Source organism: Palaemon carinicauda, chromosome 2 (genome assembly GCF_036898095.1).
Source record: "Palaemon carinicauda isolate YSFRI2023 chromosome 2, ASM3689809v2, whole genome shotgun sequence".
In the NCBI taxonomy this organism is placed as follows: Eukaryota; Metazoa; Arthropoda; class Malacostraca; order Decapoda; family Palaemonidae; genus Palaemon; species Palaemon carinicauda.
Genome location: NC_090726.1, coordinates 54,036,212 through 54,063,751, shown reverse-complemented (window position 1 = coordinate 54,063,751; position 27,540 = coordinate 54,036,212). Strand labels below are relative to the sequence as shown.

Here is a 27,540-nt window from a genome sequence, read left to right as displayed (position 1 = left end):
TGTACCGAAATAAATACAGTAAATAATAAATTGGTATAAATAATTAGTTTGAAATTTCCTAAACAAAAGTATTGCTCGCGTATTTTTTTTTTCTATTAGGAAAAGGTATTCACATAGTAGACAAAGTAGATTTTAACATTTTTTTCTAAGCTTCTCACCTGCTAAAAATATGTAAAAGTCCGTCTACTAGTCATTCAAAGAAGACCCTTCTAAAGCGGATTGAGAAGCCAGTAAAAATCCAGGAAGGGGATTTCTGTGTAAAATAACTTAGCATTCTTTCACTGGTCTTTAGAGTCAAATCATGCATGACCTCATTTTGAAGCTTTCGGTTTTAGGTCAAAAGGGATGTTTAACCCTTGTCCTGAAGAATAAATAAACAATACATTATGTTGTTTTCATTCTTCCCGGAAATAAAAAAGAAAGTGACCTTTTCAAAATTCAACTTTTTTTATGTCAAAGGACAAAGTAATATATTTAGTTGTGATTTTCTTTGAAAATACAAAGTACTGTATAATTACGCTTTAATAAATTTTATAACTGTAATAGATAATTTATAATCTTGCTTGCAATTTAGTAGCCAGTGAAGTGGTAAACCATTCTATATTTTGCTTTGTGTTTGGTTAACCTATTGGGAAGTAGTTCTTTAGCCATTGAGCAACAAATTTTATCCATGTAAAAATATATAGTCACATTGAACATCCTCTTATTACTATATGTTAAATTTAGACTTTTTTACCTCCGCCAATGAAGTTGGAAGGAGGTTATGTTTTACCCCCTGTTTGTGCGTGTGTTTATGAACAGTTTCCTGGCTACAATTTTAATCGTAGAGTAATTAAACTTGGAGGGATCAACCGTCAGGTAAAAAGCTGGAAATTATTAAATTTTGGAAGGTCAAGGTCACGGTCAAACAAAATGTCCAATTCACATAATCAGCCATAAGTTTGGACATCGCTGTCACAGAGACTTCAAACTTGGTTCATGTTTGAGTGTATGAAAATCCACACTATTTAATACATGGTAAAGTCGAAGGTCAAGGTTGAGTCCAAGGTCAAGGTTAAACAAAAGATCAAATTACAGTCATCAACCAAACGGCCACAATTTTAATCGTAAAATAATGAAACTTGCACGGATTTTAAACTGTTGTGTTAAGACCTTGAAATGATTAATTGATTCTGGGAAAACCAAGCTTGTTTCGAGAAATAAGCATCCGTGGCGGAGGTCTGCACTCTCAGAGGGCTTTTCCAGTTATTGTATCATTTTTCTCTTTGAAGGGGAATGAAATGGGTTGAAGGATAATGCCATCCGTGTTTTATAGATAGATTATTTTGGTAGTAGGCGTGTAAAAACATGGGTAATATTTTATTTGATCATGGTTTCGTTTTCTTTTTTATTCAACCGGCTTCCAATTTTATGGCTTTAATAATGCGCTCTGCATCCAGGCACGATCCCTTTTGTTCAACGAGCTGTCGAAAATAGTGGTTAACTGAGCAAGTCAGAATGCCTGTTCTCTTGGTTGATTAAAGTCTAGCTGTCTTTCGATTCAGCCTAACATCGTATTTGTAAATATTTGATATACTACCGAGATTAAACTTATTGGGCGTTAATTTTTCAGGTCTTTGTGTCTCCCTTTTGTGAATTAGTATAATGATTAAGTTTTTACAAGCTGTAGAGCATTTTTGCAGCCAGTTTCACTACTATGAAATCTCCTCCATCTGTTATTAAATCAATTATTAGGCCATATTCTCCTGCTGCTTTGTCTTTTCATGCCTTTTAATGCTTTCTTTACTTCTCCTACTGTTACGTTTGGTACCAACCCAGGTGTTTCATTGTTTCTATTGGCAAAGTTATCGGTCTCTATTTTATAGATTGTACAGAAATCCTCTGCAATTTTTATCACCATCTCTATAGTTGATAATATTTCCATTTTCACCTTTTATATATATGCATACCTACATACATACAACATATATATATATATATATATATATATATATATATATATATATATATATTATATATATATATAACACACACACACACACACACACATATATATATATATATATATATATATATATATATATATATATATATATATATATATATATATATATATATATATATATGACTTCTTAGTTTGATCGATAGCATCCTCCCTGATTAATATCCACAATTTTACCGTCCTTTTGAGTAAGGTATAGGGTTTTTTGTGACGGTGTGTCCACCTGCTGAGTCATCAACAGATATTGCCTGATCCTGCCAGATCCTAGATTGGGTGGATAAGACGCTTAACGTATTATATATGTGACATATTCTTTTCTTCTTCTTCATAGGCAACTTTTTAAACCTTTATAACTATGCATTGAATTATTCGCAAGGAAGTGAAATGACTATGAATATAAAGGCCACACGATTAGCAATATCACCTCAATAGACATTGTTAGAAACTGGAAGGCAAATCTTTTCTGAAGGGAGAAGGCTGTTGTTCTGGTGTTAGTGTTTCTTAGAATATATAATTGTGATTTTTTAGACCGTCGTCGAAGAAGTGCCTTTTACCTTGAAAACAGTTGAATGGTCTTTCTGGTACAATTATAGATTCCTTTATTAACACATATTTAAATTAATTTGAAATTTCAGTTGTTCTTAAAATTTAAATTAATTCGAAATTTCAGTTGTTCTTAAAGCTATTATTTGACAGAATATCATTGGAAGTTTTGCTTAGTTTCAGACTTGTACATATTTAAAATACTTTTATGAATTGTTCTTTCTTTATCTTATCGGATATAAATTTTTGTTTTATGACAAATCCAGATAAGCTTTTACCACTCTTGCCTTCAACTTTCTCAAGTAGTTATTGATATGTTGCAGCTAAACCGGATCATCTGCATTTTAAAAACCACTTTTTTTTTTTTTTTCAGATATCTTTTCATTTTTCCCCTATTAATCTGGTGTTGTTTTTTTGCAAGGTATTATCGGTTTCCTATCATCCAAATACAATAATTCTAATCCAAAATTATATTTGAAGGTCAATTGTTATGGATTTTATCGTATCATGATGTCATTTGTTTATATTTCTCTCTTAATTCAGAAAGGTTGTACAATTGTCTAGCGGAATGCTAAGTTCTGGACAAATACTTTTTCTAAAAATTGTAACAAATTGGTCATCGTGTGCGTTACTTACGATCTTTGAACGGGATAGTTTCCACAATTTTTAAATATTCAATTGACTTGTGCTTTCTTTGCATTCTTAATATTCAAAAGCTTTGTTTAAAATTTTACAAATCATTTTGATAAGTGAATGATTTCTCTCTCTCTCTCTCTCTCTCTCTCTCTCTCTCTCTTTATATATATATATATATATATATATATATATATATATATATATATATATATATATATGTATATCATTTACATTATAGGTATATGTGCTAACACAGAATAATTATGAGAGAGAGAGAGAGAGAGAGAGAGAGAGAGAGAGAGAGAGAGAGAGAGAGAGAGAGAGAGAGAGAGAGAGAGAGATATGATATACATTATATATCATAGATATATGTGGTCCTTATCTTCATCTTTTTATCTAACGGTCTAAAATTTCCAGAAACTTCCTTGTCATATTTCATCTATGGAGTTTTAGTGCGGTCATTTTTCCGTAGGATGAAGCAACGCCTCTGCGGTACGTGATGCGGTCGATGCGGTAATTTCTGGAACTTAATCCTTTATCAAATACACTGAAATGGAACGAAATCTCTCTATGAGTCGAACAACCCTTGGTTGCATCACAGAAGAAACTGGGTTTTGATGGAATACTTCATTTTCTTGACCGTTGAAGGTTTTAATTTTGTATGCATTTATTTGTTTATTGTTTTATTGGGATGGTCGAGTACTCCCTCGCGTTATTTTGTAAGGAAACGAGTCATGCTTATTGACGAGACTGACCCAAATTTGATGATGTTTTGAAAACCCCCATAAGTTCTTATCATACTCCCATTTTGTAATCCGATCAGCACTGCTTGCCATTAATAACTTAAGTTGGCATGCTTTAATCAACGAATATAATTTTAATGCAAATTACATAACCAAATTGACTTTCGGGAATTCTTTTGCAACAGTTGAAATTTGGCCTGTCTTTTGTTTGCCTTTTTTTATTTCTTTTATCATCATGTAAATTTTAGCTTTATTGGGAGGATATCTCATTTTTGGCAAATCTTAGCGTATCCACTGAATTTATATTTGCAGTAAATATTCAGTTATTCATTAGGAGCACACTGATATAGTTTGAGATAAGACGATATTAATAGCCGGTTATATGAAATGCAATTGCAATACCTCTGTATATATATATATATATATATATATATATATATATATATATATATATACATATATATTTGTATATATATGTATATGTATATTTATATATATCTCCATGTAACTTTACTTAAGTAACATCTATAAAACCACTGGCCATATATAAATAAATACAGTATGCGGAATGGTACATAAGGTTCCTACAGTCGTCACTCACCGTCAGTTTGGAAGACGTTGGTACATCCATATTAATATTGTTAATGATAAACCTCTATAGTCACTTACCTTTGTTTTGTAAGCATAGAGTGTTGTCCCATCGAGCACCAACACCCGTTTTCCCCAGGCGCCCAGACGCTTCTTCTGTTCTACTTCTACAGAGATTTTGGCTCGTACAGCCACGGTGGTGTATCTCTCCAAACTGAAAAAAAGGGTGAAAACTTGTTTATCTAATGCAGTGGGTTCATTTCGTTCTACTTATGTACCTTGTATTATTATTTTTCCTTAGTTGACTTTTATAATTTTCTTTCCAAGGTTTTGATGACAATAGTATTAGGTGCCAATGGTATTAGGCACAAACTTTGTATATATATATACATATACATATGTATATATATATATATATACATGTATATATATATATATATATATATATATATATATATATATACATTACACACACACACACACACACACACACATATATATATATATATATATATATATATATATATATATATAGAAACACGTGTTTGTGTTTGTGTGATAAAGGTACCCTCCAAAATTGCAAGAGAATGTGGGCATGAAAGTTTAGAGAGGATAGAGAAATGCATGTCTGTTCCTGGAAATCCTAATGGTCATTATTGCATAAGTATTGGATCAGTTATATATTGGTCATTGAAGGGCTTTGAATGGCTACCGAGATTCCGATAGGCATGGCCGGGCAACATCATTTGAAAATTGCCGAAAAACTAATGAGTAATACTTTCCTAAATCACTATCCCGTTGGGTGAACGCACACAGTCGTGTACATCGTTTTTTAAACATCTTGCAATTCGCATAAAATTGTTTGGTTTCGAGATAAAAAAGAACAACAGTCACTGCTAAAATCATACTTTGACTGCCGAAATGTTGTTGAATGTAATGTGCTCGTTTCCATGACTTTTGTATGTTTTGTACACTTGCACAAAAGTTTCATCTGTAAATCCTCAGTGCCACGTTTAAAACACTTAGCCAATCACCATCTTTACACACTGATATATTCACTTTACCTTGGTGCACTCTTGGTCATCGTTTTTATATAAATCCTGTTTTTAGATTTCTACAGCACATTTTCCGTACTTGCATTTACGAATTAAACACTTACCACCTACTTACTGTACTTTACTCTATTCTTTCCCCATGACTAAATTATCTCTAAACACTGATCTATTCTTCTGCAGACTTTTAGCACTTTCAAGACTTCTGTGCCCCTCAACATCTCTCACCATGCAAATTCATATTATATAACATATTTTGTAAGATTTTAATGTCAGGAGATTAAATTTTTCGTCATTTCAGACATGATCAGATATGATTAAATCCCTATTGTTTCCTTGATGCAGTGGTTAAGGATTACAATGTTGAGTTTAGATTTATTATTTGCACCAGACCTCCAGCTGTTAAGAAAACCTGAATTCTTTGAATGTTTTTAGCGTTTCTTGATTATATTAATTTATTTTTCCATTTCACATGTGTATTTTACATTTGCATATTGTAGCCTTGTTTTATATCAATCTTAGCAAAACGAATGAAGGATTTAGTGTCTTTTAGCACATATATACTTCACCTCGTGTTTCATTTACTAGTACTTTCTTTTTCTATCGGAAAAATTATTTAAATCTCCTTTACTTTAAGATACGCCAGCCCAAAGTATATTTTTCCTTAGGAATTAGGTGCTTTTTTAATTTATTATGCTAAGCATTGCTCTTTCCACGAGACACAAGCCTCATGGAGCTAACGTTCTGTTCTTCTGGTCGTGTCTTATTAAAGCACATTTTTTTTTTTACCTTTATATATCACAAACTTTAGGTTGTTTTTTTATATTTAGTGACCCACTTATTTTTGCCATGTACCTCTCATGGGTTTATATTGTCATTAATTCTTTTGATATTTTCTTTATAAACTCTTCCACTAAAAGAGGAAAAGCTTTGCTATGAATATAGTGATTCGTTCGATTGAACAATACAAATAAATGTACCAGTAGGAAAAAGTCAGTCCTATTGTTATAAAAGCTTTTGGTGTTTTCATTATCTGTATGTTGAATTGCATGTCAATTACTCTTTTAGTAGGAATTCCTTTGAAATATCCTGAGGAAACTCCTAATTTTTTTTTCAGCTTCGTCGGAAATATGATGACATCAGAATCCTCTTTGTAAAATTTTAGTTCTTGCAATTTTGTGGCATCAGGTATGGGAAAAACAAATTAACGTATTTAGGAAACTAGTAATTCATATAAATGGGACACTGTACAAAGGAATTAAGTAGAAATAGAAAGGAAGTTCACATAGACAATGACAAATGTCTTTTACCTTGACTTGTGTTAGCTTATCCTTACTTTCTATTATTTGGCATGTTTTATTAGTTTATGCAAAGGATTTTTGTATGAACTTATTTATGTGAACATGGGTATTAGCTTATTAATGATTCTCAAAGCCCTATCCTCTGTGTTAGACTGGACTTGAAAAATCTGTTGAAAGATAAGGTTAATTATGGATCGTTGAAAATGCTCACTTTACACATGATTTCAGAGATAATTGTGAATAGATTTCATTACCACTAGATTTAAATGGTGATACGGGAAGGCTCCTTAAGTTTTCCAAGAGGATAATTACTTTTTAGTGTTTAGCATCTTATACAATGTAATGTTACATACCTAAGTTTATTTTCTTGATTTTGAGATTTGCTTTGGTAATATTATAATCTTGCAGGTGCAGAGCAAAGTCTTTGATAGAAATTGCTTTCTGTCATTAACTTGACACTTACATAAGTTTCCCTTCTTAATGTTTGGTATACCGGTTCATGTTTAGCTCTCTGGGCTTTGAAACCAGCGCCAAGGAAATCTTTTACCTTTACATTTAGCTGAAGCCAAGGAAACATTTTGTGATAGTGACAGTAACGAAAAGTATTCCAAAAATGTGTAGAATGGTATGGAAAGGATACAAAAGCTTTAACATTTCAAAATGTAGAAAACCTGCGTAAGTCGTAAGAGTCTTAAAACGGTAATTTACAAGAGAAGGCATAGATTACTGTTTCGTTTAGAGGGAGTAATGATATTTAGATACCACGAACTTCTAGTCAGCTCATCTTTTGATTGATCAGAAAATTAAGTACACATTTTGCCAATTATACCTTCCATCTTGGGCAGGACCTTGCCTACTTTTTTTTACGTGCACCACCAAGTATGTAACGTCCTAGAAGTCAGTTAGCAACTAGTCAGTCTGCTATTATAAGCTGAGTTGAAGAATTTTACTTTTAATTGAATTTTTTTAGTACTGAATTTTGTGATATATTCTTTTTGGTCTAGAGTTTCCAATTAGCTCTATTTAAACTTGAAAGAGGTACAGGTTATCATTTTTTTACATTTCGTCATAGCTTTCATGGATAGAACCTGACTCCTACGCTATTACTTTATAGTCCTTCTCTCTCTCTCTTTTTTTTTTTTCTCTCTCTCTCTCTCTCTCTCTCTCTCTCTCTCTCTCTCTCTCTCTCTCTCTCTCTCTCTCTCTCTCTCTCTCTGTATGCGTGTGTATAAAGCATTTAGCCATCTCATCTTGGTAATATGTTCCACAAGAAATCAATACAATATTCGTTGTCACATTCATCCGTTCATACTGTGATATTTTAATACATTTCAGAAGCTGGCCTTCTGCGAAAGAATATATTGAATGGGTATGTGTAGCCGTTTGATGGGCTTCGCCGTTAATGGCCATTTAACTTACGACGCTTTATATCCATGCATTTATCTGGCAATTGATGAACCAAGTTTTGATCAGTATGAAAAACTTTAGTATCTGCATTTTCGTACATTGGTTGAAGGGTAACCACTTGTCTATCTGGTTCCTCAGCCACGTGGCTCTAGTCTCCCTATTTTGTATGCTCGGTCGCACCTCCTTGGCAGTAGGGATTTTTATTTTGATTTCACAAGGGAATTCTTATTTCAATAACTCTTTTACTCCATTTAACCAATACATCGGTTTCTTCTTCTCCCAGCCAATTTCCAATAAATTATATACCTTTTCTCTAACCTATCGTCTAAGGCTTCTCGTGACTAACAAGCTGAAACATTGTCTTGTGGTATTCAATTTCCAAACTTTTTACTGTAATATTTCCTTTTTCTATTATTCTTATTCCCCACACGCTAATCCAATAGTAGTTCACCTTAACATCCTATAACTTTTTTTTATTGCATTGAACATGTATGGAAGAGCTTAGGTTCGACAATTCTTCTTCCATTTTTTCAATTTCCCTCTTTTAACATTATTCTGTTTTGTTGAATTATTCGAAGCTGTAACTTTTTTAAGGAAAGTTTGCGAAACTGGCTTTTTCCATCCGCCCTTGCAGCCTTTAATACAATTGTTATTTTTAAAACATTCGACTTTTAACTGAAATGCATCTAGCATTATATGTGCCATGTGATCAAATCGTTTAATCACTTTTCCAAATAGTCTAGGATTAGGTTCTGAATGAATGTTACATTACTGAGCTCGAACTTGTGATTTTGCGATAGCAATCAGTTGTAGATACTGTTTGTTTATAAAGCATAATTTCGTTTATTATTTTTTATGCAACTTTATTTTTAAGCTACAATTGGCATGTATGAACTCCTGTTTTCAGAGGTTTGATAAACACCTGGTAACTTATAAAATGGAGGAATGGAAGGCCAAATAGATTACATACTGGTTAAAGGAGTTAACAAAACATTATGATGAACTGCTAGGTGATTTATGGGAAGCATGTATTAAACAATATAGACTGGTAGTGATGGATTTTAAAATGAGTGGTAGGGAACACAAGAAGAGAAAGAGGAGATCTAGAATTAAGGGGATTAACCTTTAAGGAGAAAAGAGTGAGCAGTTTAGGATGATTTTGAGGGATGATTGGAAAGGTTGAACTTAGAGATTCGGCCGGGTAATAGAGTGGAAAACATGTGGGCAGATATGAAAGAAATACGCTTATGGTAAAAAAAGAAACTAGTGGGAACAATTAGTGGATAGTGTTGAGAGGAGAAAAGTGGTGGTGAGACAGAGAGGTGTAAGAATCGGTTAAAAGATAAAGACATTTAAGGACTGGAAAGTACGACATGAACAGTGTGCAGAAAAATGGGACACAGAAGAGGTAAAAGATTCGAGGAGGAAAGTAGTTATAGCTATTGGGAGAACAGTAGGACAATTGGCTAAAGGGTAGGAACAAGGGAAGGAGAAAGGCATATCGACAAGATTTCAAACTGGATGAAAAGGCAGAGATAGGATTTGGGGCAACAGAGTCATCTAGGATAGAGATGGAAATGCATAGAGAGGTCGTATCAGGCAACCTACCCTTAATGTAGAGATAATGATTGGAAAGAAGGAGTACTACCAACAACAGCAACAAAAAGAAAATTAAACTCTTGATGAAAGAATATTTTTTTGACAATCCTTGACATATGTAATTGATGTGTGGACTTTTTCAGAAATTTTGATAAATGAGTATAATTGATTCAATTTCACATTTTTCTCAGTTGTGAATTGAAATGATCTTATCCATGGGGTTTTCCTTAGTATGGAATTGAGATATTTGCTTTAAATGTTAATGTAGTATCGCTGAGATAACTACTTCATACTATGTAATGAGTTATTGGAATTCGTACTTGAATCAAATTATTGAAGCCAATAAGAGTTGTTAAAGTTAATTAGGAGTATTATTGAAGTTAATAAGGCTGCGATGTTCATCCCGTTCACTTCGGAGGGATTCATAGGAAAGGGCTGTAATCAATTCATATAATCTTGCTGAGAAGTCAGCCTACTCATATTCCATTACACTATGTTCAGTAGAGTTACAGGTGGTTTAAGTAGGCATTGAATAATCAATGAGGAAAATCGATCTTGGTTTAAACCTAATAAGTAATTTTTTCTAATAGATTCATGAGCTTCTTTATTTATCATCCTAGTAGTGAACATTATTGTTCGAAACTGAAGTATTAGTTCGCTTGTTTGCATGAATTGATAAAGTATGATATAAATTTTTGTTCTTGATAATAATAGATTAAAGGAAACGCTTTGAGTAAAAGAAGGACCTTATCGTATGTGTATATATACATACATACACTCACATATATATATATATATATATATATATATATATATATATATATATATATACTTTATATATGTATATGTATATGAATAGGTATATGTATATATATATGTATGTATATATTTATTTATTTATTTATTTATTTATCTATTTATTTATTTGTGCTTTACTTGGATTTACTTGGCTTCAAAATAACACTAACGCTTGTTGAGTTATGACACTGATGAAAGGTGATTTGAAAATTCTGAAAGTAAATTCAGTGTTACGGGGAAGGACCAAAGATCAGGTTTCCTTTGTGATATTTTGTTTTATTTGATATGGATATTAAATATCTTAATCAGATTATCATTACCATTTATGAATAACTTGAAAAAATTATATTTAGAGTCTTGCTAATATTGAAGTAACTTCCAATCTTGAGTATTAGAGAAGGGTAAGGTTTGCCATTTCATGCAAAATGTGATTGGAGACCGAGGAGCTTCATGATGATATGTGAAATTCAGTAAGCCATTGAGTATTGATTTGACCCATAAGTTAATTTTCTCTTTCAAGTTAAACGTCTAACTTTTTTAACTGCAAGTGATTATTATGTGTGCGCATATTGTTTTTTTTATTATTGTTACCAGGATTTCATCGGTGAATAACCCCAATACTTTTATATAAGAATCAGTAATAAAGAATAAAACGTGGAACTCATATCTATCTATATTTTGTATAGAAATTAAGTTTTTAAAGATGACTGTATTTTCTTAGGAACAAGGGATATTAAAAAAAAAACTTACTAGTATATAAAAAGGAAAGATCAAATCTCATTTTATAATTTATTTGAAAATATATATAAAGTACTCCTCCACAGCAAAAGGCCTTATTATCCTTAGCATGCGTAATGAAGCAGTGTTGGATGACGGTATATTATGTCCTGTGAATCCTGGAACAAGGATGTTGGGTTTAGATTTTTTTTTTTCTATTTATTTTAGAAGTAAGTGCTTTCGATATAAAAATCAGGTCGTATACATTTGAAATCGTGAGACCAATATAAGAAATGGTTGTCCTAATGTTTAGAACATTTAGTATTGAACAGTCAAGGTAAAATCAGCAGAAAACTAGAGTATTTAATCTGTTACTTATAATATGCATACTTCCAGCATAGTTCATACCAAAGGAAAATTCAAAGGCGGTGAACTAGTCTTAAGTTATATATCGGGTAAAAATGTCGACATGGATGTACCGGTACTTAGGGGAAATTTTAACTACGTTTTTAGAAGATGAAAGCTTATAATAAAGCAGATTGTAAACAAAAGGAATGATGAAGATTACTATTTTTTGTTCGATGATCTTTGAAACAATTTGTGTTCTCCATTATCTTTTGCAGCATGTCTTGAAAGCCGCTAAAGATCAAACGAAAGACTAATACTTGGGCATAAATAAACCAAGGCTTAAGAATACTTTTAAGTGTTCACTACATGGCTTAAATCAATTTATGAGAGGAGTCTACGCTGTAAGCGAATCCGGTTACCACAAATATCGGCACAGATTATTTCGTATCTTGTTAAAAAAATGTGATCTGCATAAATTTTTGCCATACAACTCGATAAAGATTGCTGTTGAATATTTTATAGTTATAAAGGAGAGGGTTAATTGGGTAAATAATTAGATGCCTTTATTTTTTGTTAGCCTGGCAGAAATTGTGACTTTAAACCAAGAGGTTTAATGACGAATTTAGTAACATGACAAAATGAAGGCTTGGAGAAAGATTCCAAAGCTAGTATTGTTTTGATTGAAAAAGAAAGAAATTCTTATCGAGCTAGGAAATCCAGTAAATGTTGATCACTCAGTACAAATGGGTATTAAGTGGTATCCATGGATGGACTTGTTCAGTCTTTAGAATACTATCCATGGAAAAGGCAGTATGACCAACTACCTGTTGAGAAAAAGGCGAGCAAGAGAACCAGCAAGGTATCTTTAGTTATTACAGGTGATCAGTTGATTTTGTTTAAATAGTGTCAAGAATGAACACTATTGAATTATGACATAGTATGACTACATAAGAATCAGTTATTTGGAGATGACGGCGGATATCCCCAACCGATGTCACTGAAGCTTTCATCTTCTGATTGACTGATGTATATGACCCTTAACTACTCGTACGCTCCAGAAAGTTATATGTAGCATAATTTTCCAAAATATAAATACATTTACCATTGGATCAAGAGAAAAATTTTCATCTTGGATTGTTTTTTGTATTGAAAAGATTTTACAAAATAATAGAAATGTGGGAGTGATTTTGAATTTGAAACGTAACCAAAAGTGGGCATTTACAATTGTCCTCGGATAAACTTTTTTTTTTCTTTTAATCAATGCTCAAGTGTGTCTAAATCAATTTAAAAGGGAGACCATTGTTATAAATCGAGATCAAATTATTTTCCCTAGGTTCAGTATCGTAAGGCTAACAATAGTAATAGCCCAACTGTATTCGTCATTTCTTTAACATTTTGAAAACTGAAAGAATAAGATTATTCGTCAGTTTTTATTACTTTGAAAACAAAATCTCTCTCTCTCTCTCTCTCTCTCTCTCTCTCTCTCTCTCTCTCTCTCTCTCCCCCTTCCAAAACTTACGTGTCAAGTTTCTTAGTCTTCATCTCCGAGTCGGGGCGTGTGTTCCTTTACTTTATATTGTAGCCCATCCTTTAGTTCTGTCTGGAGTTGTCTTGTATATCTGGAGTTTTTTTCTTAAATATCCAGAATGTATTATAGGGTTACATCACAATATTAGCTTTCCACGAAGTGCGGCTATTTCTGTTTTTCCGTCGACGGCACAACTCAGATGTGGTGGAAAAAATCCTTGCACACAACATTGTATTCGTTATATTCGTTTTCTATAAGTGATATTCCACAGTATTTCAAGTGCAATTCACGTATAGTCGTCAGGTTTTTTTCTAGTCGCTGTGATTACGAAAGGTAGTCGAAATTTTCATTGAAAATGTTGCACAAATATCATATATACATGTTTTTTTACTGAAATGATAGAATATAGTTTCATTGATCTGATTATCTTTCCCATGACGATACAAGTTACAGCAATGTTTTTATCAGCTCTTATCAGCAGGATGGAAAATAAGAATGTTTAGCTCGTCGTTATCAGTAAGGTATATGATTGTTTGAACGTCTTACCTTTTAAGCTGGTTATCACATTGATCTGAAGGACACGAATTACTTTCTTTTTAAAACATTTCCTAATGAAGCATTTCAACGTACACAAATTATACCTTTTCATGATGGTGAAGATATGCAGTCAGCCATGTTGTGTACAGCAACTGTTATAATTGCTGCACATATCCAAAGAACTCCTAACTTCACTGCAGTTACAGTAAGACTAATGATACAAGAAAAGCCAGAAATTGGAGCACTAACTTATCCATTATTTCCGTCTTAATGTTAACCTTTGGATGATAATTGGGGAAATGACATGTTAGGAATTCTTGTGAATTTAACCGGAAGCACAATTTTAGGTGTTTTTATCGTGAATAAAGGAGTGCCTTAAATGTTCTTTTGATTGTTAAAGGGATGCATTATATGAAATGTCGTTTTTTTTTTTTTAAATAAAAAAAAATGTTAGTCGTCCTTTTTCTTAATTTATTGATCAGAACCTTGAAGTTTTGTAGAAAAATATATGCAAAAAATAACCTATATGCACAGTAAAGTTGCTCCCTAAGCTCATATCTGAAATGCTTGATTATATGCTGTTATCTTTTGTTTGTATATATATATATATATATATATTATACACACATATATATATATATATATATATATATATATATATATATATATATATATATATATATATATATATTATATATATTAGTATATTCAATCAACAGATCTAGATAAATAATTGTAAACATACAATCTCTCTCTCTCTCTCTCTCTCTCTCTCTCTCTCTCTCTCTCTCTCTCTCTCTCTCTCTCTCTCTCTCTCTCTATATATATATATATATATATATATATATATATTTATATAGTGTGTGTGTGTGTGTTGTGTGAATGCGTTTGTGTGTCCAATTTCACTATATGCTTGGAAACAGATTCAAGCGCTCTCTCTCTCTCTCTCTCTCTCTCTCTCTCTCTCTCTCTCTCTCTCTCTCTCTCTCTCTCTCCTCTCTCTCTCTCTCTCTCTCTCTCTCTATATATATATATATATATATATATATATATATATATATATATAGTGTGTGTGTGTGTTGTGCGTGAATGCGTTTGTGTCCAATTTCACTATATGCTTGGAAACAGATTCAAGTCTTACATCTTTCACCATTGTGTGGAAAAGTTAGCAGTTTGCCTTTTCAATATTATCTCGCCAACGGCCTTGTGAAATCCACGATTATCCACGAAGTAAGTTTCCTTCTCAGCTCATGCTGTGAGAGGGAACGGAATGGGTCTCTCAGAGATTAAGCTTACACACAGTAAGCGATAAGCCTTGCTGTTATAACAACACACTAAAATTTAACATAGCTATTTTCTAACCTTTTAAAGGCTTAATATTGGGATACGTTTGATTGAATATAGTATTTTTTTTTATTCATTTAGATCATATGCATCTGCTTGTTTTCTATTGTTTAAGCTATATCCTTTAATGGTTGAAAGGGGATTCATGGCTAGAGAGGTTAATAAAGCTGCTGATACAACATTCATCATCTTTTTGTCAAGAATAAGTCCCCTAAGTATTCCTTTGAATCTCTTCACAGAGAGCCGATCACCAGTGTGATGGTATTTCATACATATGCTGGACTAATCGCCTCTTGTCTTGCTTGTAACATTCCACTTCCAGGATATCTTTCTCTTTTTATTCAAACCTTTGAAGAACCAGTTTCGCTTTACCTTTGCCTTTCATAACTTGAAGTATAGCTATTTTTCGTTTTCCGTTCTGTCGTACATTTTTCTTATCCCCTGACCATGCGTTCTCAAAAATCGCTGGTCCATTTTTTTGCCTGTACCATAGCCTTTAATTATTTGAGACATAAGTCTATATTTCGCGGCCTTTCTCCCTTTTCTTACTCGTCATTACTGCAAAAACCATTCGCGCCAAGACTGCCTTATTTTTTCTTCTCATTAGCGTTCAATACCTTTACTTAACATTGATTAAGAAGATTTCACACTTGAGTCTTTATTTTATTCCAAAATTTGCTTCGAGACAGAACTCTTTCCAAAACCTTTGTTGAGGACCATACATTTCCTGCTTCACTTAGTTGTGACCCACCTGATCTATGAATCATATGTATGTTTGATGGTTCACTAAAGAGGCAGCATTCATAAAAAGTCAGTTTTATTGTAACAGTCGACTTGTTCCTGTAAATGATGTTTAAATTTTTAGCATAAGTATTTAAGTGCTCATACAAGAAACACTGCTCTACGATATGTGAATGATCATAAATGTTTCATACTTCGGATGTGCTATGAAGTGTTCTGTGTCTGTAAGTTATTTCAATAGAAATAGAATTTGTTACAATATAGTTACTTGGGTTTTATATAGCTATTTACCCTCAATTGCCATTGTCACAATTATATTGAACCACTGATTCATGGATGAATTCAGTGTAATGAAAAATAACTAAATATCTCATTATGAACCGTTTTATATATCTGTACAGAATGCTCATCATCTGTGCCCTTAAAACCTTGCTACACGCACTGACCCATTCACTCATGGTCTTTACAGGTATATTCTCGCCCCCTTGGATATTAAGGTTTTCCCACTAATGCTGCATTCACTCCTATCTAGGGCCTTCTAGTTCATCCTCTCATCTCCTCTCCAAACTCTTACAATATTTTCAGGACCGTTTCTTACTCCTCAAGTTTTCCACATGCCACATCTACTATATGAAAATTTATTTTCAACACCTTCAGCCCCTTTATTTTCATTCAACATCTACTGTAATCATCCGCAGATAAGCCATGGCTTTTTATTTTTTACTCTGATCTCATTACTCTTGTTTACGTTTAATTCATATTAATTTTTCCTTTTGCAAACACTGTTTCGTTAGTTACGTATTCTGTTATCTGCAAATGTTAACCATTTTACCCTCCTTTTCATGCCTCCTTTCCATATCAGGCGGTTTTATACCCACATACTGTAATAGTATCATTTTATTCCTGAATTCGCACATCTCCATCCATGGGAATAGTAAACCATTATGTACAATCATACCAGATCTACTTTTATGCCAAACCAGGCACTTTCCAACTTACCCTTTGCCTCCACCATCGAAACATTCTAATGGTTCTGAATAATGTATTATGTACTGTATGTCGTGCATCTAAGCTCAACATTGCCTCCCAGTGGATTCTGCCGTAAGTGTTTTCGAAGTCCGCATTTGTCATATACCACTATTTCATTCACGTTCAATCATCTTACATGACTTTCATATAAATTACTTTGATTCACATACATTTCAATCTTATGTAAATCCCCAACCACCGTCTGTTATCATACCTTCGGTCGTTTGTATTACTTTCTCTCTTATAATTATACCATATAATTTTTTCTATGGTAATTGATGGTTCCCAAAATGTATTTTTAGCCATACACCCTTTTCGTCTTAAGAAAAAAATTACCCATTCTCGTTTATTTTCTAAGTATGTTCATATATTATTCATGGCTTTCCCTCTTGCGAACACTTTCTAGCTCTTTGGCAAATTTTTAGTTTTTATTTTATCTCCAAATAATACTGTGCAGTCTACAAAAGCCTTCCAATCCACACAGCATTGACGGTCCATTTGTTCTTATTTCAACCTATACTGTATTTTCTCTCTTTTTCTTATATCTTTACATCCATGGCATTAAAAAATCATAGAGGTATTATTGCCTTATCCCAAACCCCTTTTAGACCCAAGTAGCCTCTCTATACATAAAATGTATGTATGTATGTATGTATGTATGTATGTTTGCATGTAGTGTGTGCCATAAGTATGTATATGTGTGGATGCATATTTTTTGAAGGTTTCATTTCTTTAGACAGTTATCCCATATGTAACTGATAAATTGAAGAACTTTATACACGCTGTTCTTTCCATATGACCAATATCCTTTAAAGGAGGTTTCCAGCAAGGCTGCATTTGCACGTGAACGCAAATATATTTTTTTAATAAGTGAACGAACAAATTGGTATAATGACATGGATCCGGTATTGAATAAAGAGAGAGTGATCATTAAGTGAAGCATTTCTGAAAAGTGAATAATGAAAATAGCCCTCATGGAACTGTCTCGTTGATAATTCCGTGTGGCGTCGCAAGTGTGGTCACCACTCGCTGACCATCTATTAACAGAGGTGTCAATAACGTTCGGTGTATTGTTGCAGTGATTGAAAAAGGTTCGGGATTTTATTTGAAGTCTATATTTATTCGCATTTTTCGTGCAAACTTATTTGCTGGGACTTTTATGGATTGGAATTATAATTTGTGATGATTATTTTGATCTTTGGTCATTCCTATATGAGAATTATCTGCTTCAGTGACCTCGATAATGGTATTTACGTATGATATCTAATAATACGTAGGTGATAAAAAAATACTTGTCTATACGTTGTTTGATGGATTTTCGCCCATGTTCGTTATTATTATTCCAAGGTTTTTAATTAGTTTTATCTGTGGAATCTCATTAGATCATATGTTTTTCTTCTGTTTTCTGCCATATGTACCTTTTAATATTCTGCCTCTTGTTGTGTTGAATTGATAAGTTGAAAAGTATGGTGAAGATTACGTATTACAAAATAGTTCATAAAAGTACTTTATATACTTTACAGTGAGCTGGTCATTGGCCTGATTAATCTTCTCCTTTTAATAATAATAATAATAATAATAATAATAATAATAATAATAATAATAATAAAATTATTATTATTACAGTTAGCTGGTAGAAATGGGTTGATTTTGATATCAAGTGCAATTCCAGAGGAATACATACAACGAAGTCGAAGTCAACAATATCTCTCCTGTTAGTTGATTAAATGACCTTATATTTATATCTGTATCTTACCCTTAGGCGTAGGTTAGAATCTCATCCTAGGGCGACGAACTTATATATTTAATCTTATAGGATTACATTTTATATAATTCTCCTTTGGCTGTAAATTGTGGCTTGATAGTAGAAAGTATGGAAAATTCACCCTTGAATTAGCTATATATATATATATATATATATATATATATATATATATATATATATATATATATATATATATATATATATATATATATACACACACACACAGTATATGCTAAAAGCACATTAAGAATTAATGTATACAGTATATATATATATATATATATATATATTATATGAATAAATTATATATATAATATATATATATATATATATATATATATATATGTGTGTGTGTGTGTATGTGTGTGTGTGTGTGCGCGCGCGCGCGTAGCTAATTCAAGCGTGAATCTTCCATACTTTCAACTATCAAGCCACAATTTACATACATGTTTGTGTCTTTGTAAGGAGGGCTTACATGTTAATGAAACTGTTCATGAATTTCTTCTGGGATGAATAGAGTAAGAGAAATGGATAGAGATGAATTAAGGAGAATTCTAAGCTTGATGTGGTTTCCCGCCAGATTTTGGTCCAAACAGCTTTTAGAGGAAAGTTTAATGGTATGTTATGGTCATACGAATCAAGAATGTGGTTTCATAATGAGAACATCTTGTAATAGATTATTATTATTCGTATTAGTTTAATTTAACTAATCCGTATAGTTATTATTTATAAGACCAAGATTTTTATTGTTAATCAAAATTTCATGCATGTATTATCCATGTCATTATTAAGAAAAAGTCTTTTCGGTATGGTGATGTGATAGGTATCAACATGTTATTTATGAAAGGGAAATGCATAAGAATTGAGAAAGTGAGATAGTTTCTATTAGAAAGTGATGGGTATTTTTCCCTAACCAAGCAAAGATTCAATACAGCTTGATTTTTTCTTCATATGTGTGTGTTCAATGTTGCTATCATCTTCGCTTTAGACATCTATTGATGCGTTATGTATTATATATCCTTGTAGGATATTGATGTTGTGTTTGTGGTCAATGGAAAGATTGAATGAGTATTATGGGACGGACAAGCCTTTACGTAGCCGAGGTTTCTAGTTTCTTAACACAATGCTTGGTGAAAGCCATAATGAAATTTTTTTTTCTTCGAGTCCGGATTCACTATGTATATAAAATTAGATATATATATATATATATATATATATATATATAAAATGAATATATATGTGTGTGTATATATATACACATATATATAATATATATATATATATATATATATATATATATACTAAACTATATGCGTATAATGTGTGTATGTGTATATATACTGAATATATATATGTGTATATATAATATATATATGTGTATATATATATATATATATTTATATATATATATATATATATATATATATATATATATATATATATATATATATAAACACGCTTTAGTGTTCGCGACCGGTTAAAAATGAAAAATGAGGGCTAAATATTTAGATTGATATGCACACACACGCACCTCCTTTCACCAGGGTATGACTAAACCCTCTCCCGTTACCCGAGGAACGGGATGAGCTGACCGTAACCGGATATATATATATATATATATATATATATATATATATATATATATATATATATATATATATATATATATATATATATATATATATAAATTTATATACATACATACATTCATACATACATACATACAAATATATATAAAATCATCATCATCATCCATTTGCTTCTTTTTATGGTCTTTCTATGCCAGTCCACACCTGTAAACTTTCTTAGTTCATCAAGCCATCGCCTTCTCTTCCTTCCCTTGCTCCTTTTCCAATCTCTAGGAACCCATTCTGTTTTTCTTGATGTCCATATATTATCGATCATTCTCATTATATGTCCTGCCCACGTCCATTTGTTTTTCTGACATTTTGTTAGAATATCCTCTATTTTAGTTGACCCTCGTATCCATGTTACTTTTTATCTGTCTCTTATTGTTATTCCTATCATTCCATCATTATTTCCATAGCTCTTTGAGTTGTAACTAGCTTATGTTCTGAGGCTTTAGTAAGGTTCCAAGTTTCTAATGCATAATTTAAAACTGGCAGGACCATCTGATTAAATACTTTTCTTTTTAAAGAAAGTGTTATTTTACTTTTCATAATCTTATTTTGTTTAACAAAAGGTCTCCAGCCCATGCTTATCCTTCTTTTAATTTCCGTCTCGTACCCTAGGAAATGCTTACTTCCTGTCTTAAGTACGTATATTCTTTAACAATCTGTAGAGGTTCGTAACTGTTATTCATTTTCTTTTGAACGTTATCTTAGTTTGACTCATATTAATTTTCTGTCCCACATTTCTGTTTTCTCTATTCAAATCTATATTTTTTTGCAATTCCTCCCATAATTCACTGAACAGAACTATGTCACAACTCTCTCTCTCTCTCTCTCTCTCTCTCTCTCTCTCTCTCTCTCTCTCTCTCTCTCTCTCTCTTCTCTCTTTATATATATATATATGGGTGTGTGGAGAGAGAGAGAGAGAGAGAGAGAGAGAGAGAGAGAGAGAGAGAGAGAGAGAGAGAGAGAGAGAGCCAGGCTCCTGCTCTTTATTCTATAGGAAGCTATAAAATTTCTTAGAAATCTGATGCAATCACTTACCGTTTATGAGTGCATTTTAGAATTCTTTGTTTGCTTGTGTCTATGTAAAAGCCACCAATATATGTTGTGACTCACATTTTAGTGTCAAGTCATAGATACCTCTTACTATAGAATTTATCTACATTAAGGATAACTTATACTGAAGGGGATTTATATATGAGAAGGGCATCTACCCTAGCCAGGATTTTAGCCTAATCTTCTAGATCTAGATACACGAGGGAACTGTTGGCCTATTCATTAGGCAATAAAAAGATACAGAAGTCAATTTCAGCACTATAATACAAGTTCAAGTTTTGTAGTTTTTTTTCAAAATCAACCCTTCTCCAGTGTTAAGAGGATTGATAAGTTTGTAATACATGTCTATTTATGATAGTTTTTACAAACATTCGTTAATTTAATATTCATATTTTTTCTCATTCTATTCCTTACACAACCACGTAATTCCTTTAAAGCCACATTTTCACCCACTCCTCGCTAACTAAATGTATCATACCGTGATTAACTTGAAGCTGGTCCGCTTTTCACCTCTTTTTTCATCAGTATACACTTTCATCCCTGCCCAAGCGCAAATCTTAATAGTCTCCACAGGAACTATATATTTCCAACAGTCGACCACATTTTCTCAGAACTCTATTCGCATTTACCCCAAAGAACTCCTACCCACCAATTATGCCATCTCGTATTCCTCAAACTCAGCTCGGCACTGAATTAGGCTCACTTGCAAGCACTGCCATTCTCATTCTTTTCCATTCATGGACCTTACATACTCGGAACTTTTACTTCTGCCGTACTCGATCTTGCTATAACAATCCTTTTAAATACACAATTGCACTTCATTCATCCCTCCAGAGTTGTTCTTATAACACAAACACTACCCCTATCTTGAGTTTACCCCTTTTGACTCCTTGGAAGTGGGTAATGCCGTCAGTGCACATCAACTGATACCCTCAAGGCATTACTGAATTGTTTTTACAAATTCCTTTGAATTCTTTGCTACTTTCAATTATTAACAATCTACTGTAACTAGTCGTTTTCAGCCTTTTTTAATTTTTATCTTCAAAGAGCAAATGTAGGAGATTCCCCTGAAGTATTTCTATAATGAATGACCTCCACGGATCCAGCACCGGGACTTTTGAGTTAGATTTCATTCATTTCCCATTCAGCTATTTCCGTCAAAATTGCCTTTTGTCATTTTCCAATTTGTACATGTCATCCTGGTTAACATTTAAAAGCAATAAGAATTTGCAATGCGTTCTCTCTCTCTCTCTCTCTCTCTCTCTCTCTCTCTCTCTCTCTCTCTCTCTCTCTCTCGTCATAGAACTGGATATATACTACATAAAGCATAATGACATTTTCTCTTCTCTTGGTACACCATAGGAGTGACAATACATAGTGGCCTGTGGCGTATATAAATGAGAATATGTTGGGAATGGAGAGAGATATTGAAATAGGAAGCGATAAAGAATATCAACAGTTTTACAAAATAACCACTGAAAGGTCTAAATGATTACAAAAGAAAAAGAATTAAAGAGTTATTAGTAAATGAATTACTGTACTTGCTGGTTTTCAACTTAGGTGAAAACTCGCATCTTTTTCTAATTTACTTAAATCCCTAAATTATCTTTGAATTTCAATCATAAAACTCATCATTATCCAATGAGAGATCTTTCACTCGAGTTATTGCCGTATTCATGTTCCTAAATAAATCGATCTGTGAAAAGAGGCAAGAAAATCCCTACTTAGAATAGGATAGAGTGCTTCTAGGTTTTTGGGAAAGTGATAAAGGGTTATTTTGGTTCTGAGCTGTTGTATACTATTGTTTCATTGTTTTTACATCGGTCCCTTCCATTAGGGAGCCTAATCTTATAACAGTATGTATTTGATCCCAAAATAGTTCTTAATAGCTACCCCTCAGAAAGACTTCAGTTTGATTTGAGTACTCTTTACTGCCTCGAATCTAGGCTGCAGTATTTTTAGAACAAAAGAACAAGTAAACTATAGCCATTGTTCTCTATCAAGCTCTAGACTGTTTTCAATATATATATATATATATATATATATATATATATGTATATATATATATATATATATATATATATATACATATATATATATATATATATATATATATATATATATATATGCAGACACACACACACACATACATATATATATATATATATATATATGCACACATATCCCTTTCTTAGTGGGATACCTTAACGTTGTGAAAGGGTTTTCGTTTCGTTATGATCAGTAATGCTGTACTTACTCGGGTCACCCATACTATCTTGGTTTGATGTGAGCGATCAGATGAAAACCTCCCATCATTACCCAATCGCATTGGCCAACATGGTGATGAAACCTGAGCATATATACCCCATACATGAATTGACATGTCTGAGACCTTTGTCCTGCAGTGGACTATAGACGACCTCATTTGTTATTGTTTTTGCTTATGTATATATAATTATAATGAAGTGACCTTGTGATTACTTTTATGGCTTTGCATTGTGTTTTGTCTACATTTTCAGGTTTGCTTGTAGCATGGAGTTATAATGTTCTGAGGTGTCAGTGTCAAGTTCAGCACATAACTTAGCTTTGGTTATATTGAAAAACATTGTCCCTCACTCCGAGCAGAGAAGATTGCAGTTGCGTGTTGTTAGATTACCCAACAAGTAATATGAACTGGCAAGGTCATTCTTCGCTTATTATGTTCCCTTTAAAGTCCGGCATGATATGTCTGCTTTGAATAGTTAGCCTGCTTAGTTACCCTCAGTGCGTTGCCACGAGAGAACTGATTAATATCGTCACTAAAGCATATCTGAATAGGGAAATCTTATTTGAAGAGCATCTGATTACTCCCAGATTATACAAATATGTTAGACAAATGACTATTACTTCTTTTTCTGTAACAACAACAATCCTCCTCATTATCATCACCTTTGTTATTGAAAAAATATGATAACTCTTACTATGTTTTTTATGTATATTTACTGTATGGAGAAAACAACAACAATCATCATCATCACGTTTTAAATTGTAATAATTCTCCCGATATTTTTATGTATATTTGCTGTAGGAAAAAATAATCTATTTCCTTGAGCTACACATTTTACGTTTTGTATTACCAAGCTAGAAATAGGTATACAGATGGAAATTTTGTTACTAGTTTCACATGAGCTGTAATTCTTGGTAAATTGAGAACACATTTAAAAGCAATTCATTTAGTGGGTTTTCGTTACAATGTTAAAATTATTATTTTTTTTTTTATAAATAATGATAATAATAATAGCAGCGTGCTATGACTCGTGATACTTTGGTACCTTTGTTCCCCGATCTAGTAAAAGATCTGCTTTTGGAATTTGTGACATTATTACTACTAGGTTACAGTATGAACAAGGAGAAAACGATGCAACTCTACTCTGATTGAGGAGGTACAATAATGAAATTGTTTCCACAAGTATGTCATTCCCCGTGTTAAGGGATGACATCATTTAAATCTCATGCAACAAACATTGCCTCGTTCATCTTTGCACAGATGAATTCAAAATGAACCTTTGTGCTGAAATTTTCATAGCATCAGTTATTATTATTATTATTATTATTATTACTTGCTAAGCTACAACCCTATTTGGAAAAGCAGAATGCTATAAGCCCGAGGCCTCCAACAGGGTAAATAGCCCAGTGAGGAAAGGAAATGAGGAGACTACATGAGAAGTCATTAACAATTGAAATAGAAAATTTTAATAACAGTAACATCATCATAAATCTATGATAAATAAACTATAAAAAACTTTAAAAGAACAAGAGGAAGAGAAATAAGATAGAATACCTTACATATTCGCATAGAATGCTTATAAGGTGAATGTCAATACTCTTCTAATAGTGTGCCATTCATTTTTAATTAGTGCATACCCACATTCATGTTTTCTGCATAATTAGAGCCCATACGGTGCATTATCTCGGGCACTCTTATCAGGTCGGAAATTCCTAGCCATGCATTTCATTCTCCTCAAGCTGTAGAATATATTTGGTAGCCTATATTTCTATACTAATTTAGTTTACGCTATCCTTCAAAAATGACTGTTGAATATTCAGATATATATGCACACACGCACGCGCATACATTTTCAACCCTTCTTCTTTTAACCTCAAATAAAGTATTTTATGGGAATATTATGTCGAATATTTCTTCCCTCCGACGCTTGCAATGTAAACTAAATGGTTTGATGAAACTTTCGTTGTTCTCTGGTAATTTATATACATACGGTTGCACTACACACGTTCTCTCTCTCTCTCTCTCTCTCTCTCTCTCTCTCTCTCTCTCTCTCTCTCTCTCTCTCTCTCTCTATATATATATATATATATATATATATATGTATATATATGTGTGTGTGTGTGTGTATTCAAAACTCACGAGCATGGGCCCCGTGGCCTGATCGATAGAATTTCACCTAATAAAATTGACAAGGACGGATGAATTGGCACATTCTGTTGTTGTCCTAAATAGGGTATGGAGTACCTGGTAATTAAGTGATTTAAATGGAAGTAATCAAGGATAAAAAGGATCTTTGGGATAACAAACATCCAAAAAGACTATGAAAACCTGAATGCTAACACCTCTCTCTCTCTCTCTCTCTCTCTCTCTCTCTCTCTCTCTCCTCTCTCTCTCTCTCTCTCTCTCTCTCTCTCTATATATATATATATATATATATACACATGTATAGACAGATAGATAGATAGATATGCACATACATATACACTGTATGTGTTTTATATACACGTATTAATCACTATGGGTATTTTTTATAATTTTTCTTCTCTCACTAATATATATATATATATATATATATATATATATATATATATATATATATATATATATATATATGTTATACACGTATTACTTACTAACGTACTTGGATCTTTGTGGATATATTTTATAATTTTTTTTAGATCAGTTTATCAACCTAGATAAACAAACGTATTAAAGCTAACTGGGTATAACTAGCTTAAAAAGACTGGACCAATTCCGTGTACTGACAAACAAAACATTTAAAGGGAACGTGAGCCTTTATCTGAGGTAACTGGAATGGGTTACTGAAGCGCATTTGGAAATAACTGGCAAAGCGCACTTGAAACGATATGTATTTTTTGTTGGGTTAATAATAATCTGATTTTTACTGATTCAATTCCAAGCACCGTTTATTTCAATGATTCGGCTTTTGAAAGTTTTATGCCTGTAATGACTTGACAGACGTCAGGCTATACATTGATGTTTCTGTGTTTGGGTGAGAGAGAGAGAGAGAGAGAGAGAGAGAGAGAGAGAGAGAGAGAGAGAGAGAGAGTGTGTTACTTCTGTGCTGCAGTATTATTCGAAATAGGTGAAGGCTACTGATGAGAGTACGAAGAAATTGTTGCAAACAGTACAACTAAACTTGCGCAGGAAAAGAGAAGCCATGCAGGTTTTGAGACAAATAGAAAGAAGAAAAACCATTTTTCTCGTCTTTTTCTTTTTTTTTCTTTTCTTTTTGAGAGCGTAGCTTGAAAAACACCCACTGACGTAGGAAGGTAATTTTTAGAAGATTTTCCACGTGACTCTTTTGAAGCTTTCTCCTTACCCTTTTGTTCCTAAACCAGTTAGTGGATGGTCAAGGTTACTACTGTGCTATTTAAGCGTTACAAACATCTGTTTTGCTGTATTTTTTTCTGTCTGGCAGATATTTAATTTTTTTCCCTTCAGTATTATTATAGATAATTACATGTCATGGCCAGTTTCAGGTGAATTCGCTCTTACAATTTTGCGTTATGAATGCTATTTTGTTAATTTGCCAATATTTGTGATAGAAGGTCAAGACAAAGGATTTAGCAATAATCGATGTTTTTTTTTTTATTATTATTTTTATTGGATATTGGTTTTATGCTCATACAGAAACAATGTTAAAAAAAAAAGATTTTGCTTTCTTTTTTTTCAAGTTACACAAAGAAATATATTCCGTTTCGGTTGGAACTAAAGTCAACCAGAGGTGCGGTTGGTTTCGTAAATGATTTTTCCATTTTTTATAATTTTGTTAACTGTTATTATTAATCAGGATATACTCTTCAATTATGCATACACACAGATTCAACCCTTCTTACCCCCTCCCCCATTCCTAACTACAACATGGTGGTTTCGGCAATTTGT

General features: G+C 32.5%; 1 protein-coding gene across 6 annotated transcripts in view; it reads right to left on the bottom strand.

Moving 5' to 3' along the window:
- Positions 1-27,540, bottom strand: part of LOC137625065 (serine-rich adhesin for platelets-like) — a 111,314-nt gene that overhangs the window by 29,851 nt on the left and 53,923 nt on the right. For 3 of the 6 annotated variants that reach the window (XM_068356005.1, XM_068356011.1, XM_068355998.1), the window contains exon 3: positions 4,594-4,726. In XM_068356005.1, the coding sequence (XP_068212106.1) occupies positions 4,594-4,726 (133 nt within the window). Of the gene's footprint in view, positions 1-4,593; positions 4,727-13,253; positions 14,078-27,540 lie in introns of those variants that run through there. The other 3 variants (XM_068356025.1, XM_068356031.1, XM_068356018.1) reach the window with 3 other exon arrangements.